Source organism: Branchiostoma belcheri, unplaced genomic scaffold, assembly GCF_001625305.1.
Source record: "Branchiostoma belcheri isolate BF01 breed outbred unplaced genomic scaffold, Haploidv18h27 scaffold301, whole genome shotgun sequence".
Lineage (NCBI taxonomy): Eukaryota > Metazoa > Chordata > Leptocardii > Amphioxiformes > Branchiostomatidae > Branchiostoma > Branchiostoma belcheri.
The window spans coordinates 52,553-71,535 of NW_017803912.1; the positions used below are offsets into that span (position 1 = coordinate 52,553).

The 18,983-nt window shown below is 42.7% G+C and overlaps 1 protein-coding gene across 1 annotated transcript in view; it reads right to left on the reverse strand.

Moving 5' to 3' along the window:
- The window catches only part of LOC109474337 (stanniocalcin-2-like), a 17,395-nt gene extending 14,782 nt beyond the window's left edge, over positions 1–2,613 (reverse strand). Inside the window, exon 1 of the mRNA XM_019774626.1 lies at positions 2,502–2,613. Coding sequence (XP_019630185.1) covers positions 2,502–2,613 — 112 coding nt within the window. The remainder of the gene's footprint in view (positions 1–2,501) is intronic.
- Between the last annotated feature and the right edge of the window lie 16,370 nt (positions 2,614–18,983).

Below are 18,983 nucleotides of genomic sequence, written 5' to 3' on the forward strand. Positions count from 1 at the left end.
TGGGGGGGGGGGGTTAGTTCTGGGAACGCTCGTTGTTGCAATTTATTATGTCTATTTTAGTGCTTGTTTTTCACCTGTGGTGAGAGTTCATGCCCTACACATGTGCGAATTAGATTATAAAGATTTCATGCTAAAAATAGACCGAGAAAGCGAGAACACGTGCGGTTCTCTTAGCTATAGTCGGTAGGGGGTCTGATGTCCAGGTTGTCAACGACACCACAAAACACAAAAAAACGACGGAAAGTTTTATTTGTGTGTGAAGAACAAGACATATGTTTAAAAGTTTGCAAAGTCCACTTAATGTAACGGGCATTTCTTCGGAAGGCCGCCCCTTTCAATAATTCTTTCGTGAAGATATAGTTCCTACTTGGATAGGAGTCGTGGCACTTCTAGTGTGGTTTTGAAATTACTAAGGCCATGTTGATTTGGTTATATGGATGACATCCTCTGCGAACCCCAAAACTGATGCGAGAGTGTGAATAAAAAAAGTTTTGCAAAAAAAAAGTTGCTTTCATTATGAAATCTATGTGGTCATGAAGGTTGAACAAAAGACACAGAGTATTGTATGGCGAATAATCTACTCTTCAAATTCATTTCTTTACATTTTCGTCTTTTTTTGTTTGATTTTGGCATTCTACGCCATTGGTATCGTTTTCAGATATTTTTTTTTGCAACTTACGGTATATATTTACTTATTTGTCGACTGCTTTGTACGATTTACAGTATGGCTAAAATCCTTTTTTTTTAAACGGCCAAAATTTCCTGCACGCGCGGATGTCATCCATATAATCAAATCAACATGGCCTAATCGAGAGCACAGTTAATCTGGATACTTTAGTCATAATACACTCTGACAGGTTCCAGAACGAACACTGGATTACGCGATGACCTGTGGACATGTGCTACAAGAAAAGGTCGCCCTTAAGGTAGTGACCTGGTACCGGGGTTACAACGCCCATTTTCGACACTTCAGAGGCAATATTAACACAGTAGAAATTGAGTCTACAGACGCCATGCTCCGTTAGTACTGAGAGTCATAGCATTCGTACTTTAAAAGCATTTTCATCGCAAGAAAAAGGCAAAAGTGCCATCAGGATGCCTTCTGTCAAGGCGTCCAGATCGGGGTCAATCTCTCATTCACGCCTATGTAGTTTTTTTTTTTTTAATATTCCAACATTCCAACTAGACATGGTGGCGGCACACTCAAGTTTCATGTATATCAACTTATGCCGCCACCAACGCAGAGGACGAATACAGGACTAGAAAATACTCAGGAAAGTCGTGTAAAGTGCCTTTCCCAAGAGCACAAGTTCGGTGGCATGTCAGGACTCGAACCCGCGACCTCTTGATTCCGAGTCGAGCTCTCTACCGCTACGCCACACGACCCCACGTAGACACGAGTTGTGCCGTTCTTGAAGATTTTACATTCTTGTATTTGGTGTTCCTCTATTGCTAATTGTATCTTTGCGCTTCTTTAAAAGATCTAATATTCACAAGTACAATGTTTATGGTACGGTGAGTTTCGTAAGGTCTAGACCATTATGCCACTGGGTGTGTCTTCTGTGCCAAATTCACCCTACATAGGCGAGGTGCTTTAATGTCTTTTAAAGTACCCAAAAGAAGAAGGGAAATCGTCGTCTTCAGGGAATAAAGATTTTATCCTTACCATGTACGATGGATTTTTGTAAAGGAAATTTTTTATTCATAGAGAACAGGGTCAAACAAATACACACTCACTTAAATCTCGAGTTTGAACTTAGAATAAACAACCGATGTTTTTTTTGAATATATATTCCAACATCATGTAATCACAAGACGTGGTGACGGCACACTCAGGTTTTTTCAGCTTATATTGATGTCGCCACCAACATAGGGACAGTACAATACTCATTTTTCCAATGGCTCAAGATCGGTGGCATGTCAGGACACGCAACCCGGGACCTCTTGGTTTCGAGTCGAGAACGCTGCCGCTACGCCACACGACCCCACGAAAACCGATGGTTTGCGTCGGTAGTATAAGACTAACAAATAAATATCTGTAGAAAGCTGACGAAAGCTCCGACAGTCACACATTTAACTGTATTTGTATCGGTATAGCAGGTATAACCGCTCTTCGGCGTAACACACCAGCTTTACAGGCACGCGGCGCGGCGGCAGCTAGCTATATCACACTGAACGACTTGTTACACTCAATCTTTGATTTGATTTATTGAAATTGCAACAGTGCAATACACGTGAGACACAGGCAGCTGCTGCTGGTGTTGTGTCCCACACATAGAAACAAATACAGGACAGACGATACTCATTTTCACTTGAGTTAAGTGAGAAAAGTCGTGTAAAGTGCCTTTCCCAAAAGGGCACAAGATCAGTGGCATGTCAGGACTCGAACCCGGAACCCCTTGGTTCCGAGTCGAGCACGCTGCCGTTGCGCCACACGACTAAAATCTTTGCACATTTAACTGTATCTATATATGAACAACATGAAGTCAAGGTTTACTTACTGATGTCGGATCTCCGATGCGGCAGTCTTGGAGACACCCGGTCCACGATGTAGGCTCGGACGTCTCTCGATACCAGGAGACTTGCGACTAACACCCAGCTTACAAACTGCATTATATATTTGAATATAGATCTGCTGTTTTTGCAGTTGATACAAGGTGGCTGTCGTTCCTCCGGCCTTGTTGTAGACCTTGGAGTGATGACGAGGTGATCTAAACTAGAGTAAACGGTAGCGCGCTCCTGAGTTCCCGGCTCGGTGATTGACTGAAAGCGAGAAGCTCGCTAGGCGGGGGAGCAGATTTAGAAGCACGGAGGGCGGGTACCCGGGCTGCCGGCTTGTGTTAGGTTACTGCTCGCACGTGTAGTCAGTACGCCCCGCGGTGTGGCAGGCTTTGCCTACACGGCGGGGCGCAGCCCACATTTATACGGGCGTGAACATGCGCAGGTGGGCCCCGGGCCACGTCAACGGAAATGGGCTGAGAAAGAACCGTTTTCAGAACGGGCGTGCAGCTATCAATATCAACCCACCTCCGGGGCAACGCACTTGACTTTGGCCGTGTTCATGTGAAGTCACCCAACCCGCGATTCGGGTAACTCGCATTCCGCACATCTGGTCCACGTGCCATACATTCCTTACAAACCGTGTCCGATCACGATTCTACGAAACTACATTCATTGTTGTTTGATGAAAACACGCAAGGTGGCGTGTTATCAATGTCAGGGGTCAACGACCTGCTTGCTGGTGCCCCCCTCCCAGCGTATCTCGGCCGAATGCCGACGTGGTCCCGCCAGAGGCGGTGAAGCTCGTCCTAGAACGGACACATTATTTGACCATTACTGCTCTTTAAGTTGCTGCCACGTATACATAAAATTTGGTATTGCATATAAATAAAGAAATATCACCCCGTAATCCATGACCAGGCGAAGTTACATTGAAATCACATTGCGTTCAGACGCAAATAATCGCGATGCGGGAAAACCGATTCAAAACCACCTCTAGAGGTGGTTTGGGATCGAGGCGGTTTCAATGTGATTTCGGAGCGTTCAGATGGAGCCATTTGAAACCGGCTTCGGGATAAAACCACATGTAAAGCGCCTTGGGTGACTTCACATAAACACGGCCTTTGGCTCATACACTACGTGTGACCAATTCACGTCTGCCGATGGAACCCCCCGCTCGCCTACCACCGGTGAGTTTTACACCGATCGTTGCAGCACGCCTGGCAGGTTGGTTGGTGTGCTGATGTAGCCGTGTGCTTCACGTGTTTCAGGACAATACCTTCCCGTGGTGATAAAATAAACATCGCGTCAGGTCTCATTAGCTTCAATACCCGGCTCACACTACCACAGGGTATCGCTTTCAGGGTCTCTCCGTGTTCTGAAAAAGATACTGGGTATACACGTACTCACTGTATCTATTTTCTTTCTACTGACTGACGGTGAAAAATCATATTAGGCCACACCGGTTTAATTTTATGGATGACATCCTCTGAAGACCTCCAAACTAGTGCGCGCGGGCGAATGAAAAAAAGTTCCGGCCAAAAATAAAAATACTATTAAACCACAGGAATACAAAGCTGGTATTGTGAAGTTCCAGTAGTACATAGCGACGTATACGACAAGCCGGCACATGCTGGCTTTTTGCGGAATTTATGAATCGGCACTGTACGTATGTACTGAGTTCTTCAGTCGTAGAGCTTCGAATTCGATAGCCTGGGTGCTCGGCTCCGTATTGTCGCTAACTACCATGGGCTACCCAGGCCTAGAGCCAGGCCAGAGCCTCGGTGGACGTGACCTTTTTTTTTAGGGCGACAGGCGAAAATCAATGCGCGCGCGGATGTCATCCATAAAATTAAGTCGGTGTGGCCTTAGCAAGACAACCAATCACTACTTGGCATGTTGATTTCCTGTATTGATTGACGGCCCAGCAAACAAGCGTCTTGTACATGGGAAAGGCCTGGACACTCTCCAAGCAGAGGAGTCGGCTTCGACTTATTTTTGGCGGGGGTTTTCAGGCGTTTTTGGTGGACTTTCTTTTCTTGGAGAGAAAGTTGAGAAATTCTGTTTTTAATGAAATACCTTTATTGTACATTCATGCCACAACGGGCTAGGTACAGGTCAAGATATAATAAACATAACAAACGTATATAGAAAATTGGAGACAAGAGATGCACTACTTGACTTAGACATACATACATAAGGAACATACAAGGGTACTATACTAGACTAATACAAAGTGTTATAGTCACTGATCTAATATAGAGAGGTCATTCACACAACTTCTTCTCGCTTTTTTTTGTACAATGGAAAATGTGGGAGCAGATCATGTTTGTGATACAGGGTTTGTCTAGACGCATCAAAAATATAAATTCTATGCATCCTTCGTAGTTTTCGCCGGCTTCTGATGTCGCCTAATGTCAACTAGCTGAAGATTCTGCTGCCTTTTTTTTGTGGCTAATATGAGATGGGCTTCGCCAGGCCTACATCCAGGAAAGTAGTGTAAAGTGCCCTTCCCAAGGGCACAAGATCGGTGACATGGCAGGGTTCGAACCTGAGACCTCTTGGTTCCGAGCCGAACGCTTTGCCTAACACGACCCTATTTTAATGGTAACTGCCTGGTAATAGGACACTGCCTGACCAATCTGATGCTGTTTTTACAGCCACCAAAATATCTGCTTGGAGATGATATCCTGGACACGTTCAGAACATTTAGCTCCCCCAGAACAGCTGTAAACCCTGGCGCACGACTCGCTTCGGGTTTTGCCGGCTTGTTGGATTGGCTCGGCGCCCAGAAGGATCTATCGTATCCAGACACGTGCCTATCTTGTAAAGGGGTTAGGATTAGGACCAGGCAAGGGTTTGGATACTCCCGGTACTCTCCGTGTATCCAAGAACGTAGGTTTGCCCCGAGCATGGTCCAGGATACGCGTGGACTGTTCAGAACCGTGTCTGAGCAAGATGGCTCTACGGTTCTGGATACAAAAAGAGCTCATATACCGATACGGAGGTAAACGAGGTACCCTGGAATTATGGCAAATCAGAAAAAAATGAAGATGCGACTTCGAGAACCAATAAATAAAATTGATGTGGCCTTATGTCCTTATGTCTGGTGAACATATCTCACCCGGCGTTCTTTCTACAGTTAGTCAAAGCATCCGGACATAAAACCGATATGATATGTCAAACTTTTGCTAAACCAATCATAGTTTCCACAGTGTATGAGACATAGTTCTTTCCATTATTCTATAATGTGAATGAAACAGTGTCTTGTACCTTTTGGGAAAGGCACTTAACACGAGTTTTCTCTCGTCACTCAGGTGGAAATGAGTACCTAGCTTCAGTTAGGGACGTCCCTCGGATATGACGTTGAATGGAGGAACCACACCCCACGCACGTTAAAGAACCCGCCACACTTATCGAAAATAGAAGTAGAGTGGTTCAAACCTTACAGTCTGGTCACATTTTTGACATATTGAAGAGGTGACCTAAGTATGTGTGACAGGGGTTGAACACACTAGTTCATGTAGGCAACGTATGGCCCCATTTATGCTGGAAGTCATCTATCTGTCTTTCAGAAATGATGACTTTATAAATCTTTATTGTCGGATCTGAAACAGCACGTAGATTCTGATAACTTTATTGCTTTAGAATCAATCTTCAAACGTTTTAGGTCGGTTGTAACACAAAGTATCTAACAATCTATCGCAATGCCCCATTTCTACGCTGGCAACCTATAAACAAGCAACTACTACGGTCATTAAGAAAAAATATTAATCTTTTAACTTCCCAAAACCCACTAATTTTGGAAAAGGTGGGACATTACATCTTTCATGGCCTATAAAAGAGAAGTCAAACCCCTTTAGACATAGTTTTAGACATAGCTATAGCTCTAGACAACTACCTTTTATCTTGTAAATTTTAGTTATTTTACACTACGTTTTACTGTTCTTTTATGTTTGTAATTTGCAATTAGCCCCCCGGGCACGAATTTGCAATAAACTTCTATTAAAAGATTATTGAAGGACATTTGAGATCAGCTAAGGATCATTGAAATCATTTAAAGATCGTTGGGAGATATATGACAAGACTATCTTGTAGATCATTGAATGATTATTGGAAGATTATTGAGATTATTGATAAGATCATTGAGATTATTGAAAAAATCCTTTAGCCATTGAAAGATTCATAAAAATTTTGGACCCTGAATGACCCCTTATGCTGAAGTCACATTTCCAAACCGGGGCCCGGCCGGGCAGCTTTTGGGAGCAAAAAGTACGATATAAAAGACAAGAAAACACAAAACGTTTTAGAAACTAATCATAGGTACTATCTATTTTATTTTCCTGATATGAATTGTTACTTTTTCGTTGGTGCAAACAGCCCGGCCGGACCCCGGTTTGGAAATGTGACTTCAGCATTAGCGGTCTCTCCTCTGTTGAATCACAACCTAGAAAATATCAATGTGACGTGCGGAGAGTTTTCAATAATTCAAATTGACGTCAATCCTGCCTCCACACGTCCACCTTGTGATGTGTGGCCCGGATGCGGGCAGCTCTGACGAAAGACGTCATCGACAAGTCTCGCGGGAATTTAGTACGTGCGAGAATAAACGAGATCTTAAAGTGTAAGAGACTTGATGACGTGTACGTTTAGTGACTTACAGAGAAATGACCTAGAAGCGAACTTTCAAGCCTAAGGCCACCACGAGTTAATTTTATGGATGACATCCTCTGAAGACCCCCAAACTAGTGCGCGCGGGCGAATAAAAATAATCCGGCCAAAAATAAAAATGATACTAAATCACAGGAATACAAAGCTGGTATTGTGAATTTGCGGCCGCAGTACATAGTGACGTATACCACAAGCCGGCACATGCTGGCTTTTTGCGGAATTTATGAATCGGCACTGTACGTATGCACTCATTTCTTGTGTCGTGGAGCTTCGGTAGCCTGGGTGCCGTCCTCCAGAGTTACAATCGGCTCCGTATTGTCACTAACTACCATGGACTACCAAGGCCTAGAGCCAGGCCAGAGCCTCGGTGGACGTGATCTTTTTTTTTTGGAGAACAGGCGAAATTCAATGCGCGCGCGGATGTCATCCATAAAATTAAGTCGGTGTGGCCTAATATGGACTCCCAAACACTGCCGAGCTTTTCCCAATCGTGGTCGGTAGTCGGTCGGGAAGCAAGATCGGTCGTAGTTCGGCGAGGTTGGCTTACTGTTGGCTGCGAGGTTGGCTGTGTCAGCGGAATGTTTTAAAATGTTAAAAACGTTCGGATGTGGAGGGCCTAGGGAGGTTCGGCCAGGGTTGGCAGCTGGTCGGCTGGTCGTTGGGAGTAGGTCGGCAGTGGTCGGGACGTGGTTGGCGGTCAAATTTGACTCAAATTTAACTCAAATTTAATCGGATCCTCGTCGAATTGCAGGCGTGGCCTAACTCTAGTCAGACTGCTCCCAAAATCCACCCAACCTTGGTTGTTTGGTGGTTTGGGGAAGGTTCTGAAATGTATGATAGGGGCTTTAGTCGCGTATTCAGTCGTAGGAGAAGAAGAAGACCTCCCATGCTCTTATGCAGGGTGTAGGGTGGTGTCCATCTCCATTTCCGTAGCCCTTGGGCGACACGCAGTTGTGCAAGGCACTACAGCAGGGGGCTGGTCCGCTGGTAGTGCTGTGTGTTTGACCTTTCCACACTCTTTCTCATGTGTGCTGAGTGCTAAGCAGAGAAAGAAGTGTGTACCATTTTTAAAGTCTTTGGTATGACCCGGCCGGGGTTTGAACTCACGACCTCCCGGTTACAAAGCGAGCACTCTACCAATTCTATTGCACCGCTACAATTCATTCGAAGGATATCCAGAAATTAGAGACGACAGATTAACCATCATCTTTCACAGATTAGACGTGGGCGATTAACGAAGACAGACAACCAGTACCTGGAAATGTAGTACGGAGGGACTCGTTTAATAGCCTGAAACTAATGTATTAGTCCTACAGCTCGACATGTCCTTCCGAGCTAAACTAATCACTCCTGTAAGAGTGTGTGGGTGGCGAGCCATTCTAACTAGAACTTTCAGAAACGATTTTCACCTTTGTGTTTATCGAATGAAGCAATTGCTTGGAAAATTACAAGCATCCGCTGCAGTAGTCAGGGCGTCAAAAATATATTTTTTTTGATGGGGAAATCTGTCTGATATTGTAATTTATTACCATTTCTGAGTACAAAAAAAAGATACGAAACAAGCAACTGTTTTTTGTCACCGACACAGCATGTTTGCCTCACAACCATCAGTATACTATGGAATAGGGATGACACAACTTACTACATTTAAATAACCAAGAAGTTGACTTTGAAATTCTACTTCTACTAGCTACCCCGTAATTGCTTTGGATATCTCTAAGATAGAGACAATAAAATGTTATTCAGTGTAAGAGTGTATAGTAAAGAAACTAGAGCTGTTTAATAAAATGCCCTACGCCACTTTTGGTCATCATAGGAGGCTAAAATGATATTCCCAAAATACAATTTATACATAGTATATTAATTAACAATACTACAAGACTAATATATTTACAGTTACATAACTACAAAATATTATCGATAACAGCATATGGGTTCAAATATTGCCATGTATTGATGATTTGGTCTCGCTCTTGGAGTGACCTATGTACTTGGATATGGGAGTTGGACGTGAATATAAATTATAATGTAATACAAAGATATGACAATGCATTAAAACGTAAAATATCTAGTTTACAGATCTATCTGATGATAATAGATTCTAGGCTCTGGGTAAAATAGGCCGTGTTTATGTGAAGTCACCCAAACCGCGATTCGGGTAACTCACATTCCTCACATCTGGTCCACGTGCCATACATTCCTTTTAAAACGTGCCCGATTACGATTCTCCGAAACTACATTCATTGTTGTTTGATGAAAATTATTGTCAGAGGTCAACGACCTGCTTGCTGGTGCCCCCCTCCCAGCGTATCTCGGCCGAATGCCGACGTGGTCCCGCCAGAGGCGGTGAAGCTCGTCCTAGAACGGACACATTATTTGACCAATGGATGTCCAAGCATTATTCAAGGAATTAAGGCTGCGTTGAAGAAACCCCACGTAGCAGTACTCTTTAAGTCGCTGACACGTAAAATTTGGTATTGCATATAAATAAAGAAATACATGTATCACCCTGTAATCCATGACCAAGTGAAGTCACATTGAAATCACATTGCGTTCAGACGCAAATCGCGATTCGGGAAAACCGAATCGAAACCACCTCTAGAAGTGGTTTGGGATCGAGGCGCTTTCAATGTGATTTGGTGCGTTCAGATGGAGCCACTTGAAACCGGCTTCGGTAGACCACATGTAAAGTGCCTTGGGTGACTTCACATAAACACGGCCTAATTCACTTTACGGTTCAAATCATTTTACTGCCATGTATAATCATTGCAGTGAATGTCATAATGTATTACTTTCTCATTTAACTTTTTATCAAATTTTGATATGCTAAATGATTGAGAAAACATTAATGGAAATAAGATTTATGAGTGACGCCTACGGTTTTTATTGATTTTTTCTAAACGAGCGTTTTGTCAGTTGTGTCTGGACTACTGTGTTAGGCCACAGCAAGTAATTTTTATGGATGACATCAGCGCGCGCATTAATTTTCGCCTTATTTGAAAAAAAAACAAGAAATTTTATTGCCTTCTGACAGTGGTCAACATGGCTAAAATTCGCAAAGATGTCTGTTGCCATGCCGGGAAGTGGAAGGCAGATAACTATGAAGAGAGGAGACACGAAAAGGCTCTGAATTAATGTTTTGTTTCTTACTTTGATGCAATGATATGTGATGCTGGCTATGTATATGTGATGTTCCTACTGAATCAAAACCATTTGTACCATGATTGTGTCAAAATTTCAAAATGTAGGAACCTTGTTTTTTTTTGCCCGCCTTGTTTTTTTTCGCCCGCTCGCATTAGATCTGAAGTCTGCGGAGGATGTCATCCATAAATCTACTTGCTGTGGCCTTATCTTCAGAAAATAATTCGATGATGAACTGGCGATGTTGGTTGTTGTGAAGATAGGATCAGTATAACCTAACTAGGGTTTGTAGGACATACTGTAGGATATTACATAGGACGGTTCCATTTTAAGATGGGGGTGGTCGTGTTTCCTGGATGAGTTAAATGTCCTGTTAAAGCTGGCTGAAGTAGAATGAATTATTTCGATGTATTCATGTGGTGTTGAGAGTTAAAACTTTCAATCCAATACAAAAAATTCTCTCACCTAGAGCTTTCGACCAGTCACCCTGGTCTTGCTCAGTAGACTGACCCAGTGAGGCTTGTCACGTGGCTTCTTTGAAGTGTGACGTCAACACTGGGTCAAAGGTATCTTTTAGACAATGTCGACCCCCGTCGCGGTTCAGTGAAGAGTGATGGGCCCTGATGTATATAGCCTCCTTCACCCCTCTCAGGAAAAAATCTTGTTCACGTGTCCAAAAAAAAGTGTTGGATCGAAAGTTTTAACTCTCAACATGTAATGTTAACTGCCAACACAGATGAAATTTCATGTTAGTATTCCTGTGGTGCTCGTCAAACCCGAGAACACCTACACAACCGGATGCTCTGTTGTGACTTTAAGGCCATCTGCATGGTTCGAATAATTTGTCCATAACGAGAAATTTAGGACAATTGATAACGCACTACGTGGAATTAAAGCGACTAATTACACTTCACCAATAATTTCCAGCAACAATTAAGTTAAACATTAATTATTAAGTAGAGTGCACGTGGGCCTGCTTCTGTTAACGGTGAACTAAAAGAGCTCATTGCGCTCCACGGACAAAGCATGTACTAGAAAGGTTTATTTTCCAAATGAGATATATAAAAGTATAATTATGTTGGCAGCCCACGGGCTGATTTGCACAGCAAAAACATTTTTCATGGAGGTAACAATAGCCTGGCTACCAGACATATTTTACCTCCCGAGTCTATATCCTACTTGCGGAGAGGATATAGACTTGGGAGCTAAGATGGGTCTGGTGACCAGGCTAGGTTAACAAATTGTTAGGACTGGGCTATTGAGGTAATTTTTTTGGTCCTGATAGACAGTGTGTATTGACGGATGTATCGCAGTAGCATGCTGTTTTTTTTTTACTTCAACATTTTATGACTAGACATGGTAACGGCACACTCAAGTTATATCAACTTATTTTATGCCGTTTTCGCTCCGCGGCATAGCTCGCGTCGCTCACCGAAAGTCTGGGAAGGAGGCTAATCCGTGGCATTTCAGGACACGAACCCGGGACCTCTTGGTTCCAAGTCGAGCACTCTGCCACACGACCCCACATGCTGTGTTGCTGATCTGTATATATATATGCAGACCCGTCCACGACATTTTCCATTGTACAAAAAAGCGAGAAGAAGTTGACCACTCTGTATAATAGCTCAGTAACTAGAACACATTGTATTAACCTTTGTATTAGCCTTTGTATTAGCCTTGTATGTTTCTTATTTATGTATGTCTAAGTCAAGCAGTGTATCTTCTGTCTCCACTTTTCTATATACGTTTGTTATGCGTCTGTTACGTCTTGACCTGTACCTAGCCCGTCGCGGCATGAATGTACAATAAAGGTACTAGTATTTCATTTCAGTTTATTCAAGTCATGGCTCACGTCCACATTACTAATCATACTGACGTGAGTTAACGTGAGGGCAAGCTAGGTGAACACGTAGGCTTTTCAGATAGTCCGTTGAATACAGGGCATCCATTTATGAAATACGAGTTAGAATACGTCTTGCAGGCCAATTAGACAACTAGGCATATACCAGTAATTCACCATAAACTGCTATTACGTACAATTACTCTTACATTACATATAATAACAAATGATATTTTTAGAAGACGAGTACAAATCTATATTTTTCCCGACAATTTTGATTACTAACTATGAAGTATAAAATTCAACCGGTTCTAAAAATAAAACCATAAAGTTATGTTAGACATAAGCTTTTATACCTATCTTCTATTCTATTCCATTCTATTCTATTCTATTCTATTCTATTCTATCCCATTCTATTCTATTCTATTTTAATGATATCCATTTCACATACCATCTAAATTGTGTAGAACATCTAGCTATTGATTGCTTTTCATTCTGAGTATTTTTGTAGCGATATGAAATATGTTCGGATGTTGAATTATCCTACCACATGTTTTCTGTGATTCCCACATTGTCGCTGATATTCCCAGTAACCCACCGGACCCACTATAGTACTTAGTATTACTGGATCAGCCTTAAGTCGTATCCGTATATTGATATCACTCTAATCATTGCACAGTCATAGCTGTACATTACCAGATGTTTGATCTTGTAGCTTAAGGTATATTAGGCTTATAGCAAGTCTTTACTGCTATGGCACACTGTGAAAGATATCCGCCTTTTTGTAATACCGTACTTCTAATAGGGTTAACGTTACCAAGGGGGCCGTGATGAAATCCTGCTACTTTCCAAAGGAAAGTTAGTTTGTATAAAGCCCCTACCACTGTCTTTATTGCCGTAGCCCACTGTGAAAGATATCCACCTTTCTCTAATACCGCACTTCTAATAGGGTTAACGTTACCAAGGGGGCCGTGATGAAATCCTGCTACTTTCCAAAGGAAAGTTAGTTTGTTAGATGCCCCTAGCTGACACGATCACACATCGTCAAATAACAGTAGCCGATGGCAGTTAGTGACAATACGGAGCCGGTGGTAACTCTGGAGGATGGCACCCAGGCTTCCGAAGCTCCACGACTCAAGAACTCAGTACATACGTACAGTGCCGATTCATAAATTCCGCAAAAAGTCAGCATGTGCCGGCTTGTCGAATACGTCGCTATGTAGTACCGCAAATTCACAATACCAGCTTTGTATTCCTGTGGTTTAGTAGCATTTTTATTTTTGGCCGGAATTCTTTTTTTATTCGCCCGCGCGCGCTGATTTAGGGGTCTTCAGAGGATGTCATCCATAAAATTAAGACAGTGTGGCCTAATTAGACCAAACAAAAGTCGATCATCACGTAGCGTCTTAAGAACCTTTGGGTTACGTGCATACCTGCACTCAGAGAAAAGAAAAAAAACTGTTATCGCAAGTGTTTTTAAATTACCCGACGGATCAGCTTCAGAATAAGACGATAGGTTTTATCCAAAATCTGTTACGCGCAACGTTTTAGAACGTTACATTTTCTTATCTCCGCATTCAAACTCTTTCTGACATTATTTATCATTAGTCAGTAGATTGTGTGCATGTAAAACGATAATATCTATTAATTAAGGGGACTTCGAAACAAACCACATTTAATCCAATTGGGAAGTACGCGGGAGAAAAAAAATGATCTGTTTTTGAGGCCACAGCAAGTAAATTTTATGGATGACATTCTCAGCAGACTCCAAATCTAATGCGAGCGGGCAAAAAAAACAAGGTTCCCACATTTTAGAATTTTTACTCAATTATGGTACAAATGGTTTTTATTCAGTGGGAACATCACATACACAAAGCCAGCATCACTGCATCAAAGTAAGAAACAAAACATTAAATCATAGCCTTTTCTTGTCTCCTCTCTTCATAGTTATCTGTATGTCATCCACCTTCCGGCATGGCAACAGACATATTTGCCCATTTTCGGCATGTTGACCACTGTCAGAAGGCAACAAAATTTCTTGTTTTTTCGGGAGAAAATTAATGCGCGCGCTAATGTCATCCATAAAAATTACTTGCTGTGGCCTAAATTACATGTACAACATTTTTAACATCAATCATTTGAGGGTCGAATCAGGACAAGATTGTTGTTTCGTCTACAGAGAGCTGAATTATCAAGTGGATTAAGATATATATCATTTTGTTAATGAAGGCGACATGATAATGCTTCTTTAATGAGATGTATTCCACGTCGCTTTTGATGAAATCATTCTCAATATCAATTGGGCGATTCCATTTACGATGTGACGAGGGGTGAATGGTAAATTCAATCCATCTGCTTCTACGTGTATTTTGATTCAAATTCTTACATTCAACATTTTTATTACACTATACGTGTATCTTCCGTATAGGTGACCATTCAAATTTCATCCTGCCCAACAATAATTGTAATAAAATTCTAAAAATCCTACTGCCCCGATAGGTTTAAAGCACCTGCTATTAATCGTTAGCTGGGGTTTCTAGGAAGAGGTCTACAGCTGAAATTTTGGCCGTGTTTAAGTGAAATCACCCAAGGCACTTTACATGTGGTTTCCCCCGAAGCCGGTTTCAAGTGGCTCCATCTGAACGCTCCAAATCACATTGAAAGCGCCTCGATCCCAAACCACCTCTAGAGGTGGTTTCGAATCGGTTTTCCCACATCGCGATTTGCGTCTGAACGCAATGTGATTTCAATGTAACTTCGCCTGGTCATGGATTACGGGGTGATATTTCATTATTTATGCAATACCAACGTGGCAGCAACTTAAAGAGCAGTAATGGTCAAATAATGTGTCCGTCCTAGGGCGAGCTTCACCGCCTCTGGCGGGACCACGTCGGCATTCGGCCGAGATACGCTGGGAGGGGGGCATCAGCAAGCAGGTCGTTGACCTCTGACATTAGTAACACGCTACCTTGTGTGTTTTGATCAAACAACAATAAATGTAGCTCAGGCGAATTGTGATCGGACACGGTTTCAAAGGAATGTGCGGCACATGGACCAGATGTGAGGAATGCGAGTTACCCGAATCGCGGTTTGGGTGACTTCACATGAACAAGGCTTTTGATGACGAGGGGTTCTCGGAAAAGCCCTACGGGAGTTCGTCTTTTTCCATGTCAGGCTATCTACTACCGGTGTTCTGTTTTCGTTATAGTCTCTTAGTAATAGCATTAAACCCCTTCGGATATTACAGGATTTTCTTGTTACTTTGATAACAGGATGTTCCTTTATTCCTCCTTTAGGCCACACCGACTTGATTTCATGGATGACATCCTCTGAAGTTCCCAAACTAGTGCGCGCGGGCGAATAAAAAAATTCCGGCCAAAAATATAAAAAAAAGTGCTACTAAACCACAGGAATATAAAGCTGGTATGGTGAATTTAGGCAGTACACAGCGACGTATACGACAAGCTGGCATATGATGGCTTTTTGAGGAATTTATGAATCGGGACTGCACGTGTGTACTGAGGTCTTGAGTCGTAGCCTGGGTGCCCGGCTCCGTATTGTCGCTGACTACCATGGACGAACCCAGGCTTAGAGCCAGGCCAGAGCCTCGATGGAAGTGATCTCTCTTTTTTTTTTAGATTAGGCGAAAATCAACGCGCGCGGATGTCATCCATAAAATTAAGTCGGTGTGGCCTAATGTAGGCTTGTATTGAGTAACGGCTGGGTAATCGACCCTGAATCCAGAGGTCCTCGGTTCGAATCCTGTAATGTCGCCGATCTTGTAAGCTTGGGATATGCACGACTTTCCTCACTCCACCCAGGTGTAAAATGGGTACCTGACTTCGGTTGGGGAGGTAGAAGACGGTGGAAGGAGAGGGGTGGGCTCCGCCTTTCAATACCGTGCCCTGGACACGGTCGATTACAACCCGTTGTCCCTACGACATAAAAAAGCCTACAAGACTACCTTTACTTACTGCCATTAATGACTTGTATTACTGCTATCCAGAACATTTTGATCCGTTAACATTTAAAATTTGAATCTAACCCCCAAAAGAAGGTGTAGCGGAGATTAATATATTCACCATTTTCAGAAATACTAGAAAATATCTTTAACAGCTTTTATACGTTTTTATATTTTGAACGGTTTTTATCATTTTAAGCTCTAAAATGTTCAAACTTTTACACATATTGTGGCTGACATTTTGAACCAAACTCCGTCGCAAAATGGTAGCAAGGTTTTTCAAAACTGTCATAATTTTCATAAATATTATTAGAAAATACCTTACGTACGATACGCTTTTAACATTTTAAACTTTCTGAATCATTTTTATAGTTTTTTGTAGTTTAGTTCTAAAACATCGAATAATTGTTTTTAAATTATAACTTTTAAGCTGTTATGAATTATGATTTGAACCTTATTCTATACATAGGGTGGCACGTACGGATAGTATAGGTCACAGTCTTTGAAGGCATTTGAGTGTGAGAATATCCGAATGTCGGAAGATCTGAGTTAGCCATGCTCTTCATGATGACGCATTATGTAGGGCCAAGCAGGCCTAGACTTTTAAAAAGGCATCCGGTGCAGTTTTTAGGACTTTAAAATATCCTAGTCATTTATCTACATACTGAGTTGAAACCACACTATCTCAATGTATATTGACCCTCATGGAGCAAAAATACCCAACATTCTGACAGAAAATGGATACTGGAAGGTCCCTTGGCTGATTTCTAGGGTACCACCCATAAAATAAAGGACTCATCTTGGGGCTTGTTTCTGCAGTTTTAGATACCCAAAGTATCAAATACTGATTGAAATGTGCTAATGTGAAGCAGTATGTGTCAATGTCATAAAGATTGCCTTATTCAGAATATTTCCAGTTTTGTTGCTCTTAAATCGCATTGAATGCCTTTAAAGATCACTATGATATCGTCTTGCCCTTGACCTAAGAGAAAGGCGAAATCCGGCACGATCATACATTTGACCTCTTCCGTCCTCTCACGAAATGTCGATAAAATCTTCCTACCGCGGTATCTACTGCATTCATTGGTATTCTTGCATATCGTCGAATGATCCGGCGCGAGCTGGTTTTTGTCCCAGACGATATCCTATTACCGCCACACAAAGGTCCTAACGGAGCCGGGTTCCGCCTCATCAATTGGCAGGAGAAGGCTGCAGAAGGATAAAGATAAAGCCTTTGTCACACATAGCTTGGAATATAGCCTCCCCAACACTGCCGAACTAGTACTCACCCCAACTATGGTTAGGAGTAGGTGTGGGTAATCTCCAAGCAGATCCCTCTCGGTGGCAAAAAAACAGTATCAAATTGGCCAGGCAGTATCCATTAGCCAGAGAAGGTTCGCGGCCACCGACGGGATCCCCTTTAACAGTAATAACACCCCAACTATTGAACTGAAGTGTTAGTGGGGGTCAGGACAAAAAAACGACCATATATAAAAATGTAACGATCATTCCCCCACAACCTCTGCTTGGAGAGTAGGTGTGGGGTCGTGTGGCGTAGTGGCAGAGTGCTCGACTCGGAGCCAAGAGGTCCCGGGTTCGAGTCCAGACATGCCACCGATCTTGTGCCCTGCGAAATGTACTTTACAGACTTTCCTCATTTCGCTCAGATATTGTATTGTATTGTCCCCTGTGTTGGTGGCGGCGTTGATATAAGTTGGAAAAACTTGTGTGTGCCGTCACCACGTCTTGTGATTACATGTTGGAATATTAAAAAAAAGGTCATCTGTGGTTGGCTGGTGTTCTGCAAGGTCGGCTACTGTTCGGCTGTGTGTGGACGGGAGATTCGGCCATGGTTGGCTGGTGGTTGGCTGGTGTTCGGGAGTAGGTTGGGCTCTTGTTCTATCATGCTGCATCTAGAACCGAACTTTTATCTACAACCCTGCATGCTTAGGCACGGTTCTGGATAGTCCACAATGATATTGTTTTCGAGCTTTTCAAAAGCACTACTATATGGCAACACCGTCTTAATTTTATGGACACATCAATGTCTACACACATGAAAAGAAGAAATTATCATATATATTAACCATATATGACATCCGCGCGAGCATTGATTTTCGCCTGTTCTCAAAAGAAAAAAAAAAAGATCACGTCCACCAAGGCTCTGGCCTGGCTCTAGGCCTGGGTAGCCCATGGTGGTTAGCGACAATACGGAGCCTGGCACTCAGGGTACCGAAGCTCCACGACTCAAGAACACGTACAGTGCCGATTCATAAATTCCGACAAAAGCCAGCATGTGCCGGTTTGTATACGTCGCTATGTACTGCCGCAAATTCACAATACCTGCTTTGTATTCCTGTGGTTTAGTAGCATTTTTATTTTTGGCCGGATTTTTCTTTTTTTTTTTTTCGCCCGCCCGCACTCATCTGGGGGTCTTCAGAGGATGTCATCCATAAAATTAAGGCGGTGTGGCCTTAGTTTACATCCACTCCCACAGTCGCTCCCACCAGGATGGTACCCAGGCTGTGTGTTACGTGCGTTTTGCCATGCACGGGCGACTGTACGGGCGCATGTGGTATTTCCATATGTTAAAATGATCTCCAAGCAGATCCTAGGGTGACAAAAGACAGTTCAAATTGGCCAGGCAGTATCCATTCGCCCTTGGGTGGCGTATGGACCCTCTCTGGTGAGCGAATGGAAACTGTCTGGCCAATTTGATACTGTCTTTTGCCACCCTAGGATCTGCTTGGAGATTAGTGCTATAAATCTCAGAGGCTGGCCTTGATTTTGGGGTGTAAGCGAAAAGATAAATGTACCTTAGAAAGGATATCATTTGTCAGTTTCTATAAGGGGGGTTCCTGTGCTTCTGGC